Genomic DNA, 23,255 nt, shown 5'->3' with positions numbered 1-23,255 from the left:
GACTCCTGCACCTGAAACTCAGCTAGTCCTTCTTGACCCCTGTGTGTGAGCACCCCTCTCACTCTTCCTCTCTGTCTCTCCTCCCTCCCAGGCTCAGGACAATGTGTGCATGTGTGTGTGTGTACACCCTGAGGAGTGTCTGACGAACGCCCCAACTACCAGTCTGCAGCAGCACCATGCTATAAATAACTCAAGGTCACCGGCAGCCACCATGCAACTGGGGAGGGGGGAGATGGAGGGGGAGTATAGAAGAGAGAGACAGGAAGAGAGAGGAGAGGAGAGAGAGGCAGGGGAGAGAGCTAAAGGGTATAGAGGGGAGAGACAGGAAGAGAGGCAGCGAAAAGGTTATTGAGGGCAGTTATTGAGAAACAGAAGGGGAGGAAAAGAGGAGGGAGTGGAGGAAGAGAGACAGGAGAGGACGGAGGGGAAACAGAAGACAGGATGATCGAGAGACAAGGGGAAGGTTCTAGAGGGAGACGACAGGAAGGCATAGAGAGGGACGAAGGGTAACAAGGGCAGACCAGAGGCGGAAGCCGCTTACAGGTCAGGTCGTTGAGAATTCCGCATTTTAAGCAGAATATTTCGCTCACTCCAATCTGGTGGCCTCATTCTGAACTCACTGTAGTCTAAATCTGAACAGAGCAAAGTCTGATTCCAATCCAAACACCTACAAGCCAGGCTTCCGGGGTTCTTACGACCTAATCATGAAGGTGTCATAAAAGTCTTTGCTGCATTTCAGTGTGTGAGGCTGTTGTGAGGTTTACAGTCACTTTGTTTGGTGGTGAGAGTCTAACTGCCGACTCTGCATCCCCAGCCCTCCCAGGGATGTCTGCAGTACTTTATATTAGCCCGGAAAATAGCCTGCATTTCCCTGCACCATAAACTCACCTCCACAGCAATATTCAGTGTGAATGACTGTGCTCTCCGATCTCCATTCTGCGCGTCCTCCATCAACGTAATGTATTCTGATGCAGAGTGAGAGAGACTGCTTCAGCGGAGAGCAGGGATGCTCAATGGGAATGTTTATTTATGGGTGTATGGGGAGATGAGATGGGTTACGTACCAAGGACAGAGGAGAGAGATGACAGGCTGCTAAGCAGTGGGGGCTGGGGGAGGCAGGAGGGAGTTGGTGACCTCATGTGGTCCCTCCAGCAGGCAGGCAGGCAGAGGTGTTTGAGTCAGGTTTGAGGCGTGTCAACTTTGAGGTGAGTGTAGCAGGTTTGAGGTATGTGAGTCAGGTTTACGGAGGTGTGTGTGTGTCAGGTTTTAGGTGTGTGTCAGGTTTAAGGTATGTGAGCGAGGTTTACGGAGGTGTGTCAGGTTTGAGGTGTGTGAGTCAGGTTTGAGGTGTGTGTGTGCCTAGTCTTTACACACCCAAGTAGACATGCTCACACACATTCAGTCTGATGAGACCCTTGAAATACACACCACACTTACAAAAAGACAAGCTTCGAAACGTTGACATTGATATTTTTTATTTGTTTTATTATATATATATTTATAGTATGTACAGAAAAAAAACAACCCCAAGATGACCAAACTCAGCAGTGAGACGGAGCACCTCTCTGGACGAGCGAGGAACAGAAAGAGCAGGACCTCTCTGGACGAGCGAGGAACAGAAAGAGTAGGTGAACGACAGGTGAGCTCAGCAGCCAGGAGCTCGGTGTTAACAAACGCCTGTAAGTGTGTGTGTCTTTATTAAGCCATGGGACAGCTACACGTGTGCAAATGACATACAAACCCCCCCCCCCCCACACACACCCCTCCTTTTTTTCTCCAAATGAATACGAACAAAAAGTAGGGGAAAGAAAGAACAGACTCAAGCAAAGTTTCATCATAATCACATTCATAAGTAAGTCCCCCCCCCCCCCCCTTTGAAGTCCCACCCACAAAACCTCCGTGCCCCAAAGTCCTCTTCTGGGCCAGACACACTATTACCACAGTATAGTTCAATGAATATATTAAAATCAGTAGAATATCAAGACTTCTTGAACAGAAAGAACATTCAGAATAAATGCAGAATGGGATCCACACTCTCAGGTGCAAAACTTACACTCAGTGTGTCTGAGCTGGTGTGAGTGTTTGTGTGTCTTAGTGTGGACAGTTCCAAACAACCGCTTCGTTCGCCATTACTCACGTGAGATCCGAGGGAATGCCGGAAAAGCCGACATGTATTCATAAGCCCAGGAATGTTACACACTCTAACCCCGCCCCCCTACAGCAAACACCCCACACACACACCCCCCCCCCCCCTCCACTACTGTTCCCGCCCCTACCCAAGCAGTCAGCTGAGAACTCTGGCCCAAACACATCCAGACTCATCACACCTAACCGACTTAAAATTCCAGTCCCCTTCAGTCTTCCGTCACAAGGTTGCAAAGGGACGAGGCTGGGACTACATCTGTGGGGACACTTCCACAACACACAATGGATATATAGCGCAAAGACGACCAAGATCTAGCGTCACCTTTACATCCACATCCGATACTTATTTGTTCCCTCACACACAGGACCGGGCGGAGCGTTTGCGGCATCACACCCCTGGGAGTGTCCGCAGACTGGGGTCCGGCCGCATGGGGGGGGCAGCAACCCTTCGTCGGTTGTCTTTGGACGGTCAGTCTCGGAGGCTGAAATTGCACTTTGCTCACACACACACAGGCACAGCCTGAGGCCTTCAGCACCTGAAGCACAGCTGCTGAAATAAAAGTTCTGCGTCATCTCCCGACAGCCGGACCAGGAACCCCTCCCAAAGTCGGAACGAGATTTTCTGTATAAGCGGAGAGGAGCGGTTAGTGGAGATTGTGTGGATCCATCACAGTTAGGGCGACGGTTTGGGCCGGAGGCGGATGCAAGGGAGTTCATATCCGGTCTTGGAACCGTGACCAGTCAGTCCCTGTACACCACTAAAAAAACACCTTGAGGAACTCGAAGCTGCAGTGAAGGCCCTACTTCAGAGCCGAACACCACAACCTTTCCAACTGACTCTTAGAGCAGACCTCAGGTCTGGTGAGGGACTCCCCCTTGTACATAGATATGAACAGACACAGGTTCAGAACTACAATCACACACTCAAAACGCCCAACCCCAACCAAGCTGTCCATGCCAATAGGGAGGGAGACAGGCAACAAGCAGGTTCCGAGCCACATTAAGACAGGCCAAGCAAAGTGCACTCCTGCGGACTGAGGCTCGAAACCATCTGGACTACAACATCCTTCAGTTAGCCTTTACCTCCTCTGTTGTAAACTGTGTAAAACCAAAACCGACCTCGAAAACCAAAGCTATTGGGGCCATTGACCTTCAAGACGCAAAACCGAAGATTTGAGCAGAGAGAAGCTAGGGTAGCTCGTCTTTTCTCTGTAGTGTATTGACCCCATGCTATGAGGTGAGGGGGTAGGAGTTTTCGACCACATTCCTGTCAGGTTCCATAGGATAGCTATGGAGAAACAACACAAGACTAGGGTTGGGCTGGGGGAAGCTATGGTCGAGGGGGCCTAGACAGGACTAACACAGATAAAACACACTCTAGACTCCAAAAACGGCAGCTAATGCATTATGTTTCAACAGCTTGACAGTTGAAGAGCTCTAATCCACTAATCTAATATGATTGAGACAGCTCACCCTTCTGAAGACAGAAGCGTGACACACGAGTTACACTTAATCCACCATGTCGACTGAAGTGAGATCTAAAACACGTACTGCAATGCAGGACACACATGACAACAGCTGGGGGGGGGGGGGGGGGGGGGTCTCAACACCGTGACTGTGAATGATCACGGGTCAATAAATGCTGAGGACAGATGTCATGAGGACTCTTGCAAGGGAAGGAAGGGAACAGTAGCTTTCACCCCCGGTCAACCCTCAACCTAGTTCAGACCACACATTGAAATCCCAAACCCAACTTATAATCGGACAGCATTAAGCAATTTGTACAAGCTTTTTCTCGATTAGAAAACAAAATCAACATGAAATAAAAATATCAAATAAAATTATAATAAAACTGTAAAAGTATATTAAGATGAACACAGAATATTGCCAATATCTTGTGTGTCTGGTTAATTCATAGTTGAATATCGGCTTCCCAGCCTAACACCTCACCTCCCCACCCCACCCTGTGTCTACAGTATAACTACATCATGCTCCTATCAGTGTGTGTGTGTGTGTGTGTGTGCATGTGTGTTTATTGAAGAACCATCATACTGTAATATATAGTGTCATTTCTGGACAGAAAGACAATCTTGTTTTGTTTTTCTCTCCATTTTACATGTGAAATCTCTATCTTATGAACTGATGTAGACAAAAAAAAACAAGCCAACACCATATATTACAGCACTTAAAACCACCGTTCTGGTTTCCTCTTGGCTTCTCCCAGTGTGACCCCCCCCCTCGCTCCCAGATGGATGAATGGATGGAGTGTTGAAGTGATTCCAAGTCCAACCAGAAGCTCTCCTGTGCTACCAGGAGATCTGAGCTTTACTCTCGCCTTTCCCTGACCTCAAAAGCAGACCGGCTGTGTGTGTCTCTAATGCTGATTTCACTTAAAATAATGTGTGTGTGTAAGAGAGAGTGGGGAAGAGGGGGAAGGGGAGGACTGAAAGTGGGCATCCCTGCACCCTCATCAATAATGGCTGTGGTGAGTCACTGTTCTCCTGGCTCTATCTGGCATGGTGAGGCCTCTACAACTCCACTGTCTGCACCGCACCGCGTTGGCTGTTCATATTCCACAGCGGAAGAGTAAATAATTGTTACTACTGCATTCACAACGGTGAATGGTGACTCACACACACACACGTGACTCATTCTCTCTCCCTCCCTCCCTCCCTCTCTCCAGGGCATAGCCAGGTCCGATATGAAGACAGCCAACTGGATTATTTCTAAGATGCTGGGTGTTGTTGCTATATGGATGGTGAAGACATTGATTCTGCAATGGCAGACAGTGCCTAAAGGAAATAGAAGGGGGGGAGGGGAGACGGCAAAAAAATGTGTGTGTGTGTGTTACAGGTTGAGAAGGAATCAGAATCGAAACCTCCCATCATCCTGTTCCTCTCTACTGATCTCATATTTACTGTAGGTTCATCCTCTTTGCTCTGCAAACCCCAACCCCCATCTTGGCTCTTTCTCTTTCCAATCCTTCTCCAGTCCCTCCATTTCTTCCTCTACTTCTCCCTCTATCCATCCACTCGTCCCTCCCGCTAGCCCCTGCCTGGATGTCGGTTTTCCGAGTGATCGGAGAGGAGGATGGGGTGTGAAGGTGTGTGTTCAGTTATCCATCTATGCAGCTGGGTGGCTAGTGAACAGGGAGGAGTGTTTGTGGGGGGTGAGTAGAGATAGGAGTGAGGGGGAGGGAGTGGGGCTCCACTTTACACCCAGGACTGGTTGTGGGGAGAAGGGGGGGGGGGGGGGGGTTCCAGGGTTGCTGGAGGCAGGGTCCTTTAACAGCAGCCCCCTCCAGACTGTCGGACGGGGGTGCTCTCGATCTTCAGGTTGGGCTTGTCGCCACCGGCCGTGGCGCCGGGACCCATGCGCTTCTTGATCTCGGCGGCCATGGTCATAAAGGCCTGCTCCACGTTGGTGGCGTTCTTGGCACTCGTCTCCAGGAAAGGGATGGCCAGGGAGTCAGCAAACTCCTGCAGGGACACACACACACACGATGAGGTCACACGTCGACTGCTTGTAGTTTGCTGTAGAAATTCACCGTCTGAATCGAGAGCCAAGCTCAACACAAAAAAATCACGCCAAGAGGTGATACAAAGTTCGCCAACGTTAAATAACGATAGCGTAAGGATGACATCGCATTAACAAGCCAGAGTCCCATTTTTCCCCTCATCAAGACACTGTTACATATTCAATGCCTTTTACTGAATGTATCCTACGCTGTCCGACATCCCTCTGAAGCAGACATACCTTGGCTGTTGTGTAGTCCACCACCTTCTTGGTGGTGAGGTCACACTTGTTGCCCACCAATAGCTTGTTGACATTTTCGCTGGCGTAGCGATCGATCTCCTGCAGCCACTGCTTCACATTGTTGTATGACTCCTGCGGCACGCATCACAGAGGAAGGTTAGCGACCCCCCAGAAACAAGGAATTCCCAGCCTCGGGGAGGGATCCCTATTGGCTGGACGCGCCAGTCACCAGGACGACGAGAGAGGACTCTGGTCTCATGATGAAGCCTACCTGGTCTGTGACGTCGTACACCACGATGATGCCGTGGGCGCCCCTGTAGTAACTAGAGGTGATGGTGCGGAACCTCTCCTGGCCGGCCGTGTCCCACTGCACACCACACACAGGGCAAAAACACAGAATGGATCCAAATCGGACCCGTTTCTGCCTGTCCATGGATTGAGGCAGCCCCTCGGTGGGTTACCTTCTAGTCGCGTAGCCTACGGTGTGTGTGTGAGTGCGCGTCCACTTACAATCTGCAGTTTGATGGTCTTGCCATCCAGCTCAATGGTCCGGATTTTGAAGTCCACCCCGATGGTGCTGATGTAGCTCTCTGTGTAGGTGTCATCCTGAAGTGGAGAAGGACGAATGATATAGCACGACATCGGGTCTTTCACAGCACCACGAGCCAACCGACCCCTAAAATAGGTTCCCAACAGGCTTCACTTACTGCAAATCGTAGCAGGAGGCAGGATTTTCCGACACCAGAGTCACCGATGAGCAGGAGCTTAAAAAGGTAGTCACTGTAGTAAAAGCATGCAGCATTAGACCAAGGATTGGACATTCTCATTTATGAAGGCTTTGAAGGGATCGACTCATCATGGCTGTGCTGCTCTGTGGTTTGTATTACTTGTTGACTAAGTCCTGGGGAATACACAGTATTTAACTGATATGTGGTACTCTTAGAAATCTATTTCGAGTGGAGAAATACTGTTGAGTAACACTTTCGCGGCAACATTAACAGAAGATCATGTCATGAACTTAATTTGACAAACTGCACAGTGGTGGCGCAATGGCCGAGTTATTCTTGTGTCACCTGAAATCAAGACGTGTCATGTATAACTGCCAAACACTATCACTGTGTCACAACAACATACAGAGCAGTGTGTCGTATATAGGCCTATGTGGAAATACCCGATCTAAACTGCGCATGCATCGCGTACACTTTATTGTGATGTGGCGATGTGTCTCGCAATCACAAGCATATTCGCGAAAAAAACCACTTCCACAAGGCGATTTAACCACTTATATTAGATGTATATGGTTAACAAGTACAATGTTGTGATGACTGGCACAATATAAAGCAGTTAACTATCTCAAATAAACTACCCCTAGCAGGGTAACAATTATATTGCTGTCTAGCTAGCTAGACTTCCGTTGTTAGCTTGCGAGCTAGGCTAGGCTAATCGCTGCGCCGGTGGTGTGACGTTCCAGCACTACGTCCTATTTTCTCCGGTCGCCAGAGCACCGTGCTTGAGATCCGGTGACAAGCGCGTGTTTTCTCATTTTAGGGCCACAAGTCAGTGACAGATGCTAGCCATCTGATTTAAGTGCAATGACAACATGAACAAACGCCAAATTGTGGCTTTAGGTAAAATGGAGTCAAATTAGCAGTGCCTTTCAACCTGGCTAATGTGGTGGCATGAGCAGGCAATCAGCTGACGTTGGCTGTATAAACACATCTCGAGACTGTCTGTCACATTTCAAAGCAAAAGGCTTGGAACCTGTCCGCGCCCTGCTACTACTACAGTAGCGACCTAGCTAGCAATCCGACTGAAAATATAGGCGCTTGTTTCGACATGTCACAATCAGAAATGCAAAATAAAACGGTTACACTAATCACGATTTAGTCGGGGTGGTGGCTTTACTCACTATTCGGGATTCATGATTTGACGTTGGGGATGTGTTTTTTCAGTCGGCGAATTGTCTGTTCCTTCCTTCTCTCCTACAGCAGGCAAAAGATGACTTGAGAGTCTAGATGTCCGAGGCACTTGGATGTAAATTTGAGTTTTTTCTACTCCCCTTTGTCAAGCTGGTGTATCCTAACGTTGTGGTGTTACAGAAACTTTAAAGACATTCCTATTTTCTTCAAATTTGACTAATCAATTTTCCTTTCCTTTTTTCTTTCTGTGTCCGCTCCTCGCTAGAAGTATAAGATGGCTGCGCAGGTGCGGCAGTGACATCAAATGACGTGTCACTACGGACAAATCTAGAAGTGGATAGATGTTGGGATTTGTAGTTCGAGTTCATCAGTCAGATTGAGTTTACTATATTTGAAGTCAATCTAAACGGCCAACCGATTTGTAAAAATATATAAATTACATAATTCAGAAAAAAATATTGAATACATTCCCACATACATAGGCACACTAACATGCGTGTGCAAGCATTCACTGTAATTGGGGTATATTCTGCATTGAGTTGATAACAGATTTGAATCATATCGTGTTTAATTGTAGAGGGATTACAATAAATCATAACATATGTTTCCCATGTTGTAATTAATAATACTATTTCCTATAGAAAGGTCTACTAGAAGCAGGTGAAGCACAGCTGAACTCATACCCTCATCCAAGACCTATGTGGAATATCTTAGGTATTTATTCAACATTAGTTTGGAACGTGCAACCTTACACCATTATCTTTACAATCACAATTAACCATTTTCCTATCATATGTGTGGGGTATTGTCAGACATGTTTAAAAAACAACAAAAATGTATTTTTTTTTTATCAGTACAGCCTCCTATTCCCCCTTCTTGACAGCTTGCCCAGTCTGAAGCAGGTAGCCATCCTCCCCCTCTTCTTCCGTATTTTTCTTCTTCTCTTCATTGAGTAGAACTTTGGCAGACGTAGGGGTAGGCAGGTAAACATTCCCCCTCGCAGCATCATCTAGATTGGGGTTGTCTCCCTGGGCGCCCCCCTGGCAGGCTGCCTCCAGGCCCTGGTTGATGTAGTGGGCTTCCTGGCAGGCCTCCAGGACCGGCAGAGCACACAGAAGGACCTTCAGCCTCTCCCCCAGCTCCCTGAAACCAGGCCTCAGTGTAACGTCCCGCTGCCAACAGCTCTGCATCACCTCGTATCTGACAGGGAGAGAGACGTGTGTGTGTGTGTGTGTGGGGGGGGGGGGGGGGTAGATAGAGGGGGGGGGGTCGTAGAGTCGGCAATTGAAAATGGAAGAGGTTGAAAGACAATGAGAGAGAGGGAGAGAGAAAGGACATATGATTACAATGACACCTCTGTCCATGCCCTGTGTCCTCCAACCCCTGGTCACAGTGTCAATACAGCTCACATTGACTCAATTAGAAACTAGGCAATTCATATTTGGGGAGCAACCAGGAGTACATTATGTACGAACATCTCAGGTCGTCAACAACTCTGTAAGAGCAACCGACTGGAAATGAAGAGTTTTCACTCTGTAAAATGTAACACATCACATCTAGGCCAACTTTATGTTATGTAATGCTTTTAGTTTTGTGATGATATAACAACCCTCAAAGGCGAGAATGATAGTTTTGACTGTTCTTAACAGTCCCTCCTAACCCTACACCTCTCACTGCGCGCCAACACAAAGACTCTCTTGCATGAATTCATCTATAATAGAGTTGGAGTGAGGTGAGCACTGACAGCTTGGCGTCACAGTCTGGCTGTTTGAGCCTGTGTTCTGCCTCCAGATACTCCAGGAGTTCATGGTTGTGGATTCCTGGATAAGGAGTCCTTCCCCTGGATACAATCTCCCACATGGTGACCCCAAAGGACCACTGAGGATGACAAAGAGCAGGCAGACGGAAGATGAAAGAGACACACATGGATTGTTGGCATACACATACAGTCATTGACTTGTGCATTGGATAGCCCTTCGATAAGGCTTTGCCCTTACCACATCACTCTTGCTGGTGTAGATGGACTCTGACAGGCTCTCTAGGGCCATCCACTTGACTGGCATTCGGACAGCCACTTTCTGCCTGTAGTAGTTGTTGCTGTAGATGTTCTTGGAGAGACCGAAGTCAGCCACACATACATGTAAGTCGTCTCCCAACCTGTGACAGAATGTGGTTGAACTCGACTGTAATGTTAGCGCCTTAGCTTTGCAGCTTTATTACTGTGGCCTTGAAAACCCCCTTTCTTTTTCTGAGTCAATCTGTTGGGTTCAGAGATTTGCTCACTTCCTTCCGATACTGCCCTTAGCTGAATACAAATGGTGTTAGGACAGAGATGCAGTCTTCTTCTGAACAAGGAGGCTTTGATGTGTGATGCTGCCTGTTGCTGCGCAGTTCATTTTGATTGGCCTCACTGTCTCCCCCTGCTGGACTCACATGCAGTTGCGTGCAGCCAGGTCTCTGTGCAGGAGGCCATGGGAACTGAGATACTCCATCCCTGCAGCAATGTCAATCATGAAGCGTAAGAGACTCTGGTAGGGTACAAACTGGGGGGAACAGGAGAGGTCAATATCAAGATTTACTTTGACAATGACAATGTATCGACCATGTGTTTTTGCAAAGGTGAGAGACAGAGAGTGGGTGTGTGCATGTGCGCGTGCGTGTGTGTGTATCACCATGGGAATGGCCCCGAAGCGAGTAGCGACAAGGAAACGTCGCAGGTCTCCATGCTTCATGAAGGGCAAGATCACCAAAGGCACCGGCAGAGGGGAGTCCTGCTCCCGCTCCAAAGTGACCCCTGCAGGACAAAGACAGCAGTTACGCCCCATCTCGCCAAACACGAGTACTGCATAAGGGGGCTGAGGTTTAGGAAGTGCCAAGAAAAGTATTGAGGTGAATGAAGGGACTCTTACCAAGAAGTTTGACCACATTTTCATGATCAAAATGCTTCATAATTTCTGCTTCCTTCAGAAACTCCTCCAAATCGTCTTGGCTGTATATTCCAACTGCAGCAGCATGAAATGATGTCAGCGAACAATGGCAGAAGGACACTTTACAGAGACCTAAGGGATATATTTTATATAGTAACATATGACCTTTCATGGTCTTCACTGCTACTTTGATGTTGATCCCTTCCTCTGGGGAGAAGAGGCCTTCGTAGACAGTCCCAAATTCCCCTGGAAGAAGAGCAGAAAAACAGCATCTTTAATCAGCATCTTTTTAAATCTGGAGTTTCCAGGTGTAAGAAAATGAGTACATGAGCTCGTACTGAGTGAGAATTGTGAACAAAATCGTACCCTTCCCCAGCTCCTTGCCCAGGGTCAATTTGTTTCGATGCACTACGGAATCCTTCAGGCTGGTCAGGAGTCTGTCACTGACACTCTCCAGAAACTGAACTGCCTCAGGCTCTGCCCGGAACAAGAGTCAGGAGACGAAAGGGGTTGGGGTGATGGAACAGGTGTGAAACCAGAAACCGTGTTTTGTTTATCAACCTATGATAGTCACTTCCTGTCATTCGCATACAGCGCCGATTATTAATGACAGATTCGCTTTTTAAATCACCTCTGGTGGTGGGCTCCGGAAGGTCAAGGTGAACGTCCTCATCGCGACGATATGTTACACCTGAGTGAAGAGGCAGGAAGACTGGATCCTGCCTGCCAAAACAGAGCTTATGTTATTATTAATGGGAGTCAGGTGGCTGAGCGGTTAGGGAATCGGGCTAGTAATCTGAAGGTTGCCAGTTCGATTCCCGGCCGTGCCAATTGACGTTGTGTCCTTGGGCAAGGCACTTCACCCTACTTGCCTCGGGGGCAGGGACATTAGCTCTGGATAAGTCTGCTAAATGTAAATGTAAATTAATGGTATTGAATTGAACAGGATTAGGGTTACATTAGTTTACTCCAACATGTTCCCTAACGAGATAAAGCTGAGAGGTGGAACGCACCACTACAACTATCTACCCTAAGGCTTATAAACAATGTGATCTTTCAGATTTACCTGTGCTGGATGTTTTTACGGCGCAGAGTACACACAGCTGTCAAGACCAGGGCCAATAGGAGAAGGCCTCCCACTAGTCCGCCCACAATCCCCCAGGTAGAAAGGTCTTCCTGCTGATGCTCAAGGGGCCGAGGGTCACCAGTGACCTTCACTTCAGGAAAAACTTTCACAAGACATGACAGAAACTTAAGCCTTAGTTTCTGTTTCCTCTGAAATCATTTTGATGCTACAAGTGTGTTTGACGGTAAGCAAGTGTTGACTTCACCAGTAGGAACTGATTCATTAGCCTGACTCACATCTGTGAATGACCACGGTTGCAAGATTTGCTTCCAAGGACTGGTGGTCCGAGACTGCGTTCCACGCCCTCACTGACAGCTGGTAGTCATAGTTTGGGTTCACACCTGTGAGGTTGACTTCTGTGGTCGTCAATCGGGTTGAGGCCGATAGAGATGAATCCACGCATTTTTTCCACAGACCGTTTGTATCGCCCTCCCTCTCCTGACAGTGCACATCGTACATCACTTCCTGTCTCCCTCCTGTGTCGTGGGGAGGGCCCCAGCGTAGAGACAGCGTGGAGTTTTTCAGGCGCTGAACTGTCACATTCACTGGGGCGGAGGGACTTCCTGGGGAGCGACGATATATTTGTAACTCATGCCAGTGGTATCATCACACACAGAATCGAGTTAACCAGCTGATAAAGAAATTCACAAAACTGTTTCTACTAATGGTTTCATCCAGCTTTTTAGGACAGAGTATATATGGTGCTTGAGGTTTCTTACGTGTGCATCCCATGTTGTATGGGTCACTAGGCAACCGGATGTAGCCCTGGTCACAGACACACTCCACAGCACCCGCCCTGGTTGTTGAACTATTGGGTGGGCATAGACGACATTCTCCACTCTCATTGGTTGGCTTGTGGTAGCCAGCTCCACATGCTAAAATTGTTAGATTACAAAATAACTTAGCATACCTCAGATGCATTTACAGTACTTGAGCAGTTCTTTCAATATTGCAGTCAGAGATTTTCAATCTCACAATCTTTATTGTGAGATGTCTACAAACCTTGGCAGGTGGCCCCCACCCTCTGATGACCAGGGGGACAGATGCACCCCCCTTCCAGCGGCCCCCACACCCCATCCTCCTGGCAGTGCCTCTCACAGGGGGCCTCCTTCACAGCCCCCTCCACACAGACACCAGTCTGGGGCCCCGAAGCAGCCGAGGCCCCCTCAAACCGGACCAGGTCATGCACAAACCCTGGACATCTTTTATAGTACAGTCTAACAGAAGCTATGAAGACACAGTTTCCCGAAAAGGAGAACCTAAGATAGAAGCCGCGCTGTGAGAGCTGCCCAAGGTTCAAACCAACCCTGCGGTCAAAGTACTCTGGTAAATGCTTTGGCTCCAATGTGTCGGGAAATGCCTTCGACGTCACAAGGCTCAAAACATTCCGACCACTTTGAAAGCCGGACAGAGCTTGGGTTGTTTCAAGCATGTGGATCTGAAGGGGACTCGACTGATTGAGAGGCTCCTCTTCCTGGGCAAATGTGATGTCCAATAGCAAGCGGTGGGCATCCTTCTTATCAATCCATTTGGTTAGTAATGACCTGCTGCGTGCAGTAGTGCAGGCCTGATACATGGGGGCACTCTCTGAACCCACCTGATACGTAATCTCAGTCCACTGATGTAAGAAGATGGTAGATTAGTTGACTAAAGCAGTGGTCTTCAACCCTGGTCCTCAGGGCCCACTATCCTGTGTGTTCTGGATGTTTCCCCTGCTCCAGCACATCTGATTCAAATGAATGGGTTGTAATCAAGCTCCCTAGAAGCCTGATAATGCCCAGTTCATTTGAATCAGGTGTGTTGGAGCAGGAAAACATCTAGAACATACTGGACAGTGGGCCCTAAGGACCAGGGCTGAGGACCACTGCACTAGAATACTGGACATCACAAGATGGAGGACAATGAGAACAAATCGCTCCGAAACATGGAATGACTCGCAGAAGCTATGTTGCCAGTTGCTATGCTATTTGTTCATCTTTTATCCTAAATACCAAACAAAGACCTTGTAACTGTTTATTTTGGTCTTAAAAAGGGAGTAAGATTTACTTTTACTTTACTTTTAATGTATTTTACTTACTGCAGCTGAGGGGTTAGATTTCCATCCTGGTTTGTCCAGTTTCATAGAGTTGAACAGTTCCACTAGGAGAGAAAGGAGATTAAGGGAGGCATGGGCAAGAATTATATTTTTTTTGTGGGGGGTGATGTTATAAAATAAAAAGATCAGAGCACCATCAAAACCCAGTAATTGTTATGATAAAATGTAGGAAATCAGATAGGATCCTTGTTTGAAATCTAGCATAATTTAAAGAATTTAATTTAGAACAAAAATACACAGGCAGATACAGTTAACCTCTGTACATAAAACACCAATGACAAATCAGCCAATTATTGCAAACAACGTATATGAACATCTGGTTTACCTTCCTCTGATGTCTCTTGAGCGATGGAATACACAATGTATAACCATGACAAAAGTACAGTACACCTGACAGACAAAATTAACCACAAAATCGTCATTGTTCCCAACCGCGTTCAGACCTGTCAGTGTTCGGCATTGATTCAATGACAAAACATTACTGTTGAAAAAAGGAGGAAGGTTTTTGTTTTATTTTTGTTCCTGTTTCTGGACCTAATTCCAGTGACGTTGCCTCGCCTGCTATACTGAACCTACCCTCCTGAAGTAGCAGGAAGCCTTGAAAAAAAGGAATGTCGCTGCCCCAGTGTAATTACCCTCCAAGAACAACACTCACTCCAGACCTGATAAATTGATACAACCCTACATCAAATAGTTTCGTTAAACAGTTTTATATTCCTATAATATATGAGTCAGTTTTGTTTTATTTTTGATAACCCATATTTTAGATAATCTTTTAATGAAATATAATACATGTGAAATATATAATGGTTTAACTTAAAGGTATAAAGGTTTTCAAGTTCAAAACCATGCAATTTATATAGCAAACATCTATGGAGCAGGTGAAAGGATTAGAACACACACAATTATTACAAACTATTGGTCAATACACCCAACTTCTCTTTTCTATTTTTTGCTCGAGTCACAAGAATAAAAAAAGATTCTAAATACACTTGAGAGACAAGCAAAGTGTATATTGTGCAACTTTTTCCACTCGTTGAAAGTAAATTGTTGGTGCAGCATTTGTCATATCTCTAATTGAAAATATTGAAATGATCTTGTTTTGTTTTTATTTTTTTGTGTTGTGTTTTTAGGGACTACATATTCTCTACACTTGTATCAAGAGGAGTTTGCTCTTTTTTTCTTTTTACAAAAATCGAATCTATTTTTATATAGAGGAAAAAAATACCTTACCTATGCAGCAGACCCTTTCCAAAAGCATCACACAGGAGGATTTGAACCTGCAACCTCTTGATCTGCAGTGAAGTTCCCTTGCTCTGAACTACCTGACCTAAACAGTTAGGGATCTCCAAGACTGTGTTGTTGCTCTCATACAGTTCTGTTTAGTAGCTTTGCAATAGCTAGCCCACTAAAGAGTGAATGAACAACTGGAGTCATGATGTTTTGACAGTAAGGATATACTGTATAAAGTGAAGCATATCTAAGTCACAAATTATTCTCTTTATTCTCCAAACTTTACAAATAGTGCAAATTCAACAATAAAACAATTACAACTTTCCCCCAAAAGGCAGTTAACAAACTCAAACTCACACACACTCAAAACACCCTGGGAGTGATAAACATTACCACAGTAATAAGAGTAACAGGGCTGGGTATACAGGCTGGGAAATAACTTCAAACTATCTAAAACCAAAACAACATTACGTCTCACAGAATATGCCTAAACTAGAAGAAGTAGTAGAAGTATCATGGTTCCTCTGACCATTATTTCTCATACTGTTTTATTGTTCCTCAAAATGAAACTGCATTTAATGTTAGGAACTGATAAAGTTATTTGATCCAGTATTAAAATACTGTAGAAATTCAGAAGTATTGATATTTCAGTAATGATAAACCTCTTCTATTCTGGTTAAAGGTTTTTTATACCACAGTGGCATATTAGTAACATTGGACATCTACACTATACACTGTAACATTTAGAGTGTATAGTGTTTCTTATTCATACTGCATCATAACTTTTGTTATGACCTGTTTAAGTTACACAATACAAGGACAGGTTTAAATGCAAGATATCTGGGGAATATCGATAAATAAAACCAATAAATTAAATGCATTTTTTTCCGCTTGGCTGACTTTTGTAACTGCCTTTTTTCCCATTTCACCAAGTATCTCCTACTGTCTGCACAGTTCGACATACTGTAAAAAATCTTGAAACCTATAGCATTCCTTAGGCACATGTGTCCTTGTCTTTCTCAAGGGAAATTATCTACTCATGTGAGTAATTCTTTGGTATATTTGGCACATTAGGACTGTAATACCCTTGCCATTACATTCAGTGTAAAATGTTTCAGTTGAATACCTCAGTCAGCATACTGTAATAGTTCTTATACTTCAGTAAGGTGACCGGGCCTCATTTGCCTGTTTGAACCAACTCTATGCAGTCATAGATTATGTAACCCCATTTTATTGTAGTGTACTCACACACTCACACACACTCACACTTCATGCATTCACAATAAAGAGTATGTAACAACAGACACTTCAGAAAATATTAAATCCACACACACACAAACTCAAATAGTGTCAAGTGATTGATCAACAGTCAGAGACAGGCTTCAAAAGGGGATTCAACCACATGAGCAAGTGAGCATGTTTTGCCTCAGAACAGTAAGTATATTTCCTCAGAACAGTAAGTGTATTGCTCATTATACAGTAACAATACCTACACATGCTGCTACAGTCGTATGCTCTTGGAGTGTCAGTTGTACTCCATTCTGGCATCACTAGATAACCTAAACACACACACACACACGGAGTGGACCAGGGGACCATTCCCATTGCTGACACCAGTGGAATCACTGCACCACACACTTCTCCTTGCGCTTGTCTGCGTACTTCCTCCTCCTCTGCTCAAGGCCTCTCTCCAGTCTCTCATCCTCCTCCAGAGCCCTGAGTGCAGAGGGAGAGACCCGCTGTCACAAACTGTGCATGTGTGTGTGTGCATGTGCGTGCATGTGCGTGTCTGCGCGGGCGTATGAGGGTGTCTCACCCTCTCTCCTTGGCGTCGATGTCGTGAAGCAGCTCGTCTCTCTGGTTGACCAGGGACACCAGCTCCTGCAGCAGCAGCTGCTCCCTGTGCTGGTGGGCCTGCGTCTTCTGCCACTCTGGAGGGAACCACGCAGACCAGAGCGAGGAAACAGGACAGAGGGATATGAGATGGAACTCGTGAGCCGTGGTCGAGAGCAGAGGGGGATGAAGGGAAAGTGCTTTGTTTGATATTGGAATCCTCGGCAGTTATGTTTTTCAATAGATTTAGCCTTCCTCTTATATTTCTACTGTTTCTATATGAAACACCAATATAGAGTGTCATGTCTTGACATAGAAGAAAAAAACGGAAATGCTGTCCTGTAGAATCGGTTCTGTATCTGCCTGATTTAGGCAATAAATGTTACAAAAGTAGTGGTTGGAAAGAATAACATGAACACCCAGTCAACATTACTAAATAATCTTGGTTCCTGTTTTGGGGGAGAAGTTGCGAAGGAATATGAATAGCGTTCTTCGAACTTACCCTCCACAGCCATCATGTCTCGCAGTTCTTTGTTTAGCATCTCAAACTTCCTTTCCAGGTCCTGCTCCTCCAGCCTGCATAGGACCAGGTACATGGGTTAGATTTGAGAGAGTGTGTGTGCGTGTGTATATATGTGTATGTGCGTGCGTATATATGTGTATGTGTGCGCGTCTTACAGTAGCTGAAGGTGGTCCTGCCTCCTGATGAGGGCGTTTTTCTTGTTGACCAGCGTGAACCACTCCTGGATTAACCTCTCCTCGTCCACCTTGTCACTGCCTGTGGTAGCAGAGCCCACAGGAATACTATTTTACTCTACCAGCTCCACAACATACACTGTACCAATACAGCACATATTCAGGGCCTTAGTTCCCTCTCTCTCTCTCTCTCTTCTCTCTCTCTCTCTCTCTCTCTCTCTCTCTCTCTCTCTCTCTCTCTCTCTCTCTCTCTCTCTCTCCTTTCTTCCCTCTTTCCCGCACCTGTCTCCATCAGTCGCCTGAGTTTCCTCTCCACCACGTCTGCTCTGCTGTCGATGTGCTTCTGTTCCGCCTCCAGAGCCGACATTTCGCTCAGGACGTACTCGCTGGAGTCCTGTCAGTACAGTGACAAACGCACACTCACACACAAACCAAAGCTATATCCAAGGACTTCTAGAGCTGAGGGTGCTGTAGTTCTGTGTTAAAGTAGACCGGAACCAACTCATTTGTGGTTATGATGAAGACTGACCTGGCCATCCTCTGCCATTCTGGTCTCCTCACCAGATGCCCCCAGCTCTTTGCCTTCTGGGAAGATCACAAATGTAAACAAACTCAAAACTGGAGTCAGGAACAACCTTCAAAACAACACAGAACCCGCTTGGGCTCACCGTATAAAGCGTGTACCACTAAATAAAATACAACGCAACTCGCTAATGGGGATTATGGGAATTCATTTTAACTGGCTATTACAGAACATGAACATCTGCCAAAGTAAATTCCTTGTCTGTGCAAACTTTCATGGCGATTAAAACCCATTATGATTTATGATTTCTAATGACCGGAATGGTTTAGGTAATTTCTCAAAGGAATACAAGGGAGTTGAGTCATACTGCAATGGTTTCGATGAGGACTCCTGAGAATTACCATCATTACTCAATTCATTACTCATCATCAATACTGGAATATGGTACTTTTACTCTCAGGTACAGTAACACATAATTAACTTGCCTGTCTCTGATTTTCTCATAGCACCAGCACTCTCCTCTTGACCCGACGCAGCCTGGAAAGACAACACAGGAATAACAAGCGATAAGGCCGAGATATAGAGAGAACTTTAGACCAGGTTATGAGATGGAAGTAGAGAAAGATGTTTCCTACCTCTGCAGGATCACACTCCTCTGGAGAACTACTTCTCCTCTGAGACCGTCGTTTCTTCACTAGGTCTGCGTCCTTTACATGGGAGAATCCAGACTTGGACAGGAAGTGAGTGCGAGGTGGTGCCACTGGGGCCTGGGCACTCCCTGCACCTGCTGCACGTTTAGTTCTGGGAGGCGGGACCATGTCTCTATTGGTCTTCGAATCTGCTTCATCCTCTGCCGCAGCACTCCCATTGGTGTCCAGGGTTATCCCCTCCTCCTGGAGCTTCTGGGCGTAGTAGCGGGTGGCCGCCTCTGTGTCGACGCCCTGCCGGCTCTCTCCGGCCACGGCGTAGCTCGACTCGCTGCTGTTCTTCTCGATGTGGAGGACGCTCAGCTCCTGGCCCATGAAATACGTGCGGATCTGGTTGAGGTAGGTCATCACGATAAGGCGGTCAGGCACCGCCAGGAGAACCATGTCAGAGGGCTCCATCAGCCGAGAGATGCCCACCTCGGCAAAGCCATCGAAGGCCTGGGTGGGGGAGGAGATCGGGTGATTACAGAAGGACATGTTCTGTGGGGGCTCATGTAAAATATGATGGAATGGCACACATGCAGAGATAATCACCTTCTTGTTGTTGCGCTTGATGTCATATGGGTCAAGCATTTCAAAGTCTCTAAAGAATGAGAAGGAAATTTTACATTTAACCCATGAGCAAATGTTTAAACAAACACAGAATGCTCAATAATATTTTTTCAGAAAGCTGATGTTTTTCATACATCTTGTCTGGGTGGAAGTGGTGGAGGATTGCGCAGAAGGCCAGACCATTCCTCCAGGACGTGCTGAAGTTGGTGATCTTGACCCCCTTATGACCCTGGGTGACTTCCTGGCACCACTCCAGCAGAGACTGGCTGGAGGTGACCAGGCCTGGGCTGAACTCCAGTGCCTGAGGAAGCAACAACACATTCACTGGGTAATAACCACTCATCACTGACCATCACTCAGTCAACCATCTTATCTGTAAACTATTAGCAACGTACATCTGAGGTAGCAGCACTGTCTTGACGCTGTGGTGTTGACATCTGACCAGGCAATGGCGCAGCAAGACCCGAGGACTCTTCGGAAGCATCCTGTTGCCTTTAGAAAAGCAAAAAACACAGCAGATTTGTCGAGAAATATTAGCCTTCCCAGTTCAACAATGGTCAAGGAATAAAGTGTGGTCAAAATGAGCCTGAACATGATGAACTTCCATGAGCAACAGAGTGATCGCCATGAGTAAAATGGAAAGTTCTATGTTAGAATAGCGAGAATGAACAGAAATGCAAAAAAAAAAGGCATACAAGGTTTAAATGTACAAGGTCCAAAAAACACACTTCAGAGTTAGGTTAACCTACCTCTGTATTCCACATTATTTTCTACTTAACTTACCCTTTCTCCTCTAAGTCACTGGTAGCTACTGCTATTGACATAAAGCCAAAGTCCACCTCTTCTTCAACCCCCATCTCTTTACTCGAGTCTGTGTCCGTCTGTTCTGGCTCTCTGGCTCTGTCTACATGCAGCCAGTCCTCCTGTCCCGAGGCAGGAGTGGAGGCACATGTTGTTTCTGGGATGGCCTCATCTTTTTCACTGTCCTCAGTAACAAAGCTCTCAGTATCTGCAAAGGTCCAGCTCTCTGTGCTCTCCTCTAGTGCCCTCTTACCGGCCGTGACTTCAACTGAGTCTGTTGTCGGAGAAATGGTGGCGTTCGCTTGTTCTTCGGGAACATCCTGTGGGTCTACTTCCTGTTTCAACCCCGATGGGACTTGTACTGTAACAAACCCGTCATCAGACGCCTCAGTACTCGTCTCCATTGACGCTGAACTCATGACTTCCTGACTGGTTGGTTCTTCATCCTTCTGAGGCGGGATTAGCTTGCTCTCAGGTGCATCACTTTGAGTAGAGATGGGAGAATCCAATGGAGGAATCAAATCAGAGAAGGACTTAAGGCTTGTCCTAGGACAGGGCACAGGGGAGAGAGAGGGGTAAGGTTCATCCCCCAGTGTCCTATCCTGGTCTGACATTTTTGATGTTGAGTCTAGCGGACATAAAGATAGGGGGCTGGGAGCATTGAAGTCGTCAGGGAAAGATCCACTCAGACGTTTCCTTCCCCTTGGTTTTGGAACAGGAAGACCCGCTGGTCCACCTGCCGGGTGTGCACTCTCACTGCCATCAATCTGGACCCTGCTCCTTTTCCTGCGTAGGGGTACAACCAGCTCGTCGGGTGTCGAAGGGTCTCCAGGGGACAACGGAGGGAGGCTGCTGCTCCTGTCGCCATGTTGAGGGGGATCCAGCCCTCTGGAGGCTGAGGTTGCAGGTGAGCGTCCCCTCTCCCTGGGGGGCCTGGTGGCTTCATCAGCAGTCGTAGAGGCATCGGACAGAACGGGAGAGGTGACGTCTAGAGGTGGGAAATCATCGTTGGGGAAAGTGCCACTGAGGCGCTTCTTCACTCGAGGCATCGGGACTGGTAGGAGCTGTTCGACCTCCATCTTTACACGCGAGGCAGCGTCTTCTGCTGAGGCCACAGTTGGCTCATCTTCAACTGTCTCAAAGGTAGCCATTTCGGTAGAAGTCTGAGACTGTTTTACTTGAGAGTCCCTGAGTGGGTTATTTATATGGACAGGAGCTGTGGACTCAGCATTCAGAGCTTCTACAGTTGTGGCCTCTTCAGCACCATCTGATTCTCTTGATTTTGCTGAAGGACCTTGGGTTTTCTTGCACCTTGATGGGCCTATCATTCTGATGATTGAGAGTGGGGCAGTCTCCCCAACCCCTGAATCACTGTCTGTCTCTGTTTGGACAGGCTCAATAAGGAGATCATCTTGTGTCTTTGTTTCGCATGTGGTGGGAACTTCCTCTGCGGCAGACCGGCCAGAGATATCTTCCAGGTCATCAGATATCTGTGTTGGTTCAGGAGTGGCCTTTGATGCTCTCCTTGAGCGCACAGGAGGAACAAGCTCTGTTCCTGCCTCAGATGTCTTGTTGTCTTCGAGATGGGCTTTCTGAGAAGGTTCAGGGGTGAGACTCACCCTCCTCCTGGGAGGCTTGGGTGGAATCAGACCCATGGCTACTTGGACAGGTTTGTTCATCTCCTGAGGAGGCTCAGGACAGCTGGAGACTTCGGAAGCCGTTACGCCATGGGCCGGAACAGTGTCAGCGATGGTGTTCTCCTGGGAAGTTAAACTTCCTGGTTCATCCGCTTTCTGTTTGGGAGGCTCCGGTGTCAGGCTATCTTTTCTCCTCAGAGGCCTGTGTGGTGGGTCTGAGGATGGCAGCACAGATTCATCAGCTTTCTGTGGGGCTTCCGAAGGAACACTGCCATCTCTTTTCTTTACACGACAAGGAGGGACGAGAGAGTCGTCTCTCTGTGTTGAGTCTCTACCGCTGTCCCGTCTCCTCACCGGCCGGGATGGGACCACCTTGGTGTTGGCTTGAGCTACAGCACTTCCTGTCTCTAGAGGGAGACTGCCATCTCTTTTCCTCATCCTGGGAGGAAGGACCAACTCAGTAGTTGACTGTGCACGGACTGACTGGCCAGCGGCACCAATTTGTGCATCAGCACTCTGTTGAGGCTCGGGAGGAAGACTGGCGTCTCTGTTCTTTGTACGGCGAGGAGGAACCATATCGAGTGATGCACCGTGAGGATTTGTGTTGCGATCCGGAGTGAGGCTGTCTTTCCTCCTCAAAGGACGCAGTGGAACCATCGTTGTAGTAGGATTTGCAGTCTTTTCACCTTGATCACTGGCTTTCAGTGGAAGTTCTGGAGGAACATCCCGTTGTGGCTTCCTGCCTCGCTGAGGGTGTACAACGTCTGCGTGTGGTTCAATTGAGAGGACCTGGTCTTCAGATGATTTGTCTGAGATCATTTCTCTTGGCACTGAAGACGTCTCTACCAGTGACTTGTCTGTGGAGGGCTGAGTGGCATTAGGAGAGGCCTCTGTGCTTGTGTGTTGGGGGCTTAAGGATGAAAAAGAATCACATCAAACACAAATCTTAAATCTTAAAGAATTCCCAATCCATAAACGGCAACTATCATACGTGATTATAAACCCAAGTCCGTACCCAGGGGACGGGCTACAGAAGAAATCTCCCAGCAGGAAAGCGATCTAACTGCAAAACTCTTCATAATTCTCATAGCGTTTTCTCTCTTAACAAACATGCACACTCACCAACTCCCCACACTGCAACTACACTAAGCACACAGACATTGACCTGCACTGTGGCCCAGATAAGTGCCTTAGAATCACCAAGCAGCTTAGGGCTATTAAGACAGACACTAGATACAAGACAGTGAGCATTGATGAGCAAATCCAGAAACAAAGTTATGAATGTATAACACATTTGTACTCCAC

General features: G+C 47.0%; 3 protein-coding genes across 14 annotated transcripts in view; all 3 read right to left on the bottom strand.

The window, feature by feature from the left end:
- Positions 1-1,444: 1,444 nt before the first annotated feature.
- rab1ba (zRAB1B, member RAS oncogene family a) lies at positions 1,445-8,093 on the bottom strand. Of its 3 annotated transcripts, none has more exons than XR_010879521.1 (6): positions 6,609-6,783; positions 6,412-6,507; positions 6,173-6,268; positions 5,902-6,033; positions 1,597-5,624; positions 1,445-1,561 (listed from the first exon to the last, which is right to left on the bottom strand). XR_010879521.1 is itself a non-coding variant. In XM_067261706.1 (6 exons), the coding sequence occupies exons 1-6, from the start codon at positions 7,822-7,824 to the stop codon at positions 5,430-5,432; spliced, it is 606 nt and encodes a 201-aa protein (XP_067117807.1). In that variant the 5' UTR covers positions 7,825-8,093; the 3' UTR covers positions 1,445-5,429. The 3 variants fall into 3 exon arrangements, 2 of the variants coding, with proteins under 2 accessions (XP_067117807.1, XP_067117806.1); XM_067261706.1 differs by adding an exon at positions 7,811-8,093 and having other exon boundaries at positions 1,445-5,624; positions 6,609-6,681; XM_067261705.1 differs by having other exon boundaries at positions 1,445-5,624.
- Positions 8,094-8,376: 283 nt separating this feature from the next.
- Positions 8,377-14,425, bottom strand: si:ch73-40a2.1 (tyrosine-protein kinase Mer). 4 transcript variants are annotated; one of them, XM_067261704.1, is made up of 15 exons: positions 14,294-14,425; positions 13,951-14,012; positions 12,876-13,491; positions 12,593-12,748; positions 12,110-12,436; positions 11,814-11,976; positions 11,379-11,470; positions 11,114-11,224; positions 10,913-10,993; positions 10,730-10,822; positions 10,493-10,614; positions 10,254-10,363; positions 9,818-9,977; positions 9,565-9,698; positions 8,377-9,020 (listed from the first exon to the last, which is right to left on the bottom strand). In XM_067261704.1, the coding sequence occupies exons 1-15, from the start codon at positions 14,388-14,390 to the stop codon at positions 8,684-8,686; spliced, it is 2,661 nt and encodes an 886-aa protein (XP_067117805.1). In that variant the 5' UTR covers positions 14,391-14,425; the 3' UTR covers positions 8,377-8,683. The 4 variants fall into 4 exon arrangements, 3 of the variants coding, with proteins under 3 accessions (XP_067117805.1, XP_067117803.1, XP_067117804.1); XM_067261702.1 differs by having other exon boundaries at positions 10,254-10,614; XM_067261703.1 differs by having other exon boundaries at positions 10,254-10,614; positions 12,215-12,436.
- Positions 14,426-15,449: 1,024 nt separating this feature from the next.
- The window catches only part of ehbp1l1a (EH domain binding protein 1-like 1a), a 30,376-nt gene continuing 22,570 nt past the window's right edge, over positions 15,450-23,255 (bottom strand). For 6 of the 7 annotated variants that reach the window (XM_067261527.1, XM_067261529.1, XM_067261530.1 and 3 more), the window contains 12 exons: positions 20,296-22,860; positions 19,908-20,004; positions 19,647-19,813; positions 19,495-19,543; positions 18,889-19,398; positions 18,739-18,790; positions 18,260-18,315; positions 18,013-18,124; positions 17,713-17,812; positions 17,537-17,610; positions 17,018-17,132; positions 15,450-16,917 (listed from right to left, as the gene is read on the bottom strand). In XM_067261527.1, coding sequence (XP_067117628.1) covers positions 16,824-16,917; positions 17,018-17,132; positions 17,537-17,610; positions 17,713-17,812; positions 18,013-18,124; positions 18,260-18,315; positions 18,739-18,790; positions 18,889-19,398; positions 19,495-19,543; positions 19,647-19,813; positions 19,908-20,004; positions 20,296-22,860 — 3,991 coding nt within the window. In that variant the 3' untranslated portion in view covers positions 15,450-16,823. The remainder of the gene's footprint in view (positions 16,918-17,017; positions 17,133-17,536; positions 17,611-17,712; positions 17,813-18,012; positions 18,125-18,259; positions 18,316-18,738; positions 18,791-18,888; positions 19,399-19,494; positions 19,544-19,646; positions 19,814-19,907; positions 20,005-20,295; positions 22,861-23,255) is intronic. The other variant, XM_067261533.1, reaches the window with a different exon arrangement.

Source organism: Osmerus mordax, chromosome 23 (genome assembly GCF_038355195.1).
Source record: "Osmerus mordax isolate fOsmMor3 chromosome 23, fOsmMor3.pri, whole genome shotgun sequence".
NCBI classification, from domain to species: domain Eukaryota; kingdom Metazoa; phylum Chordata; class Actinopteri; order Osmeriformes; family Osmeridae; genus Osmerus; species Osmerus mordax.
This window is presented reverse-complemented; position numbering and strand designations above follow the sequence as displayed.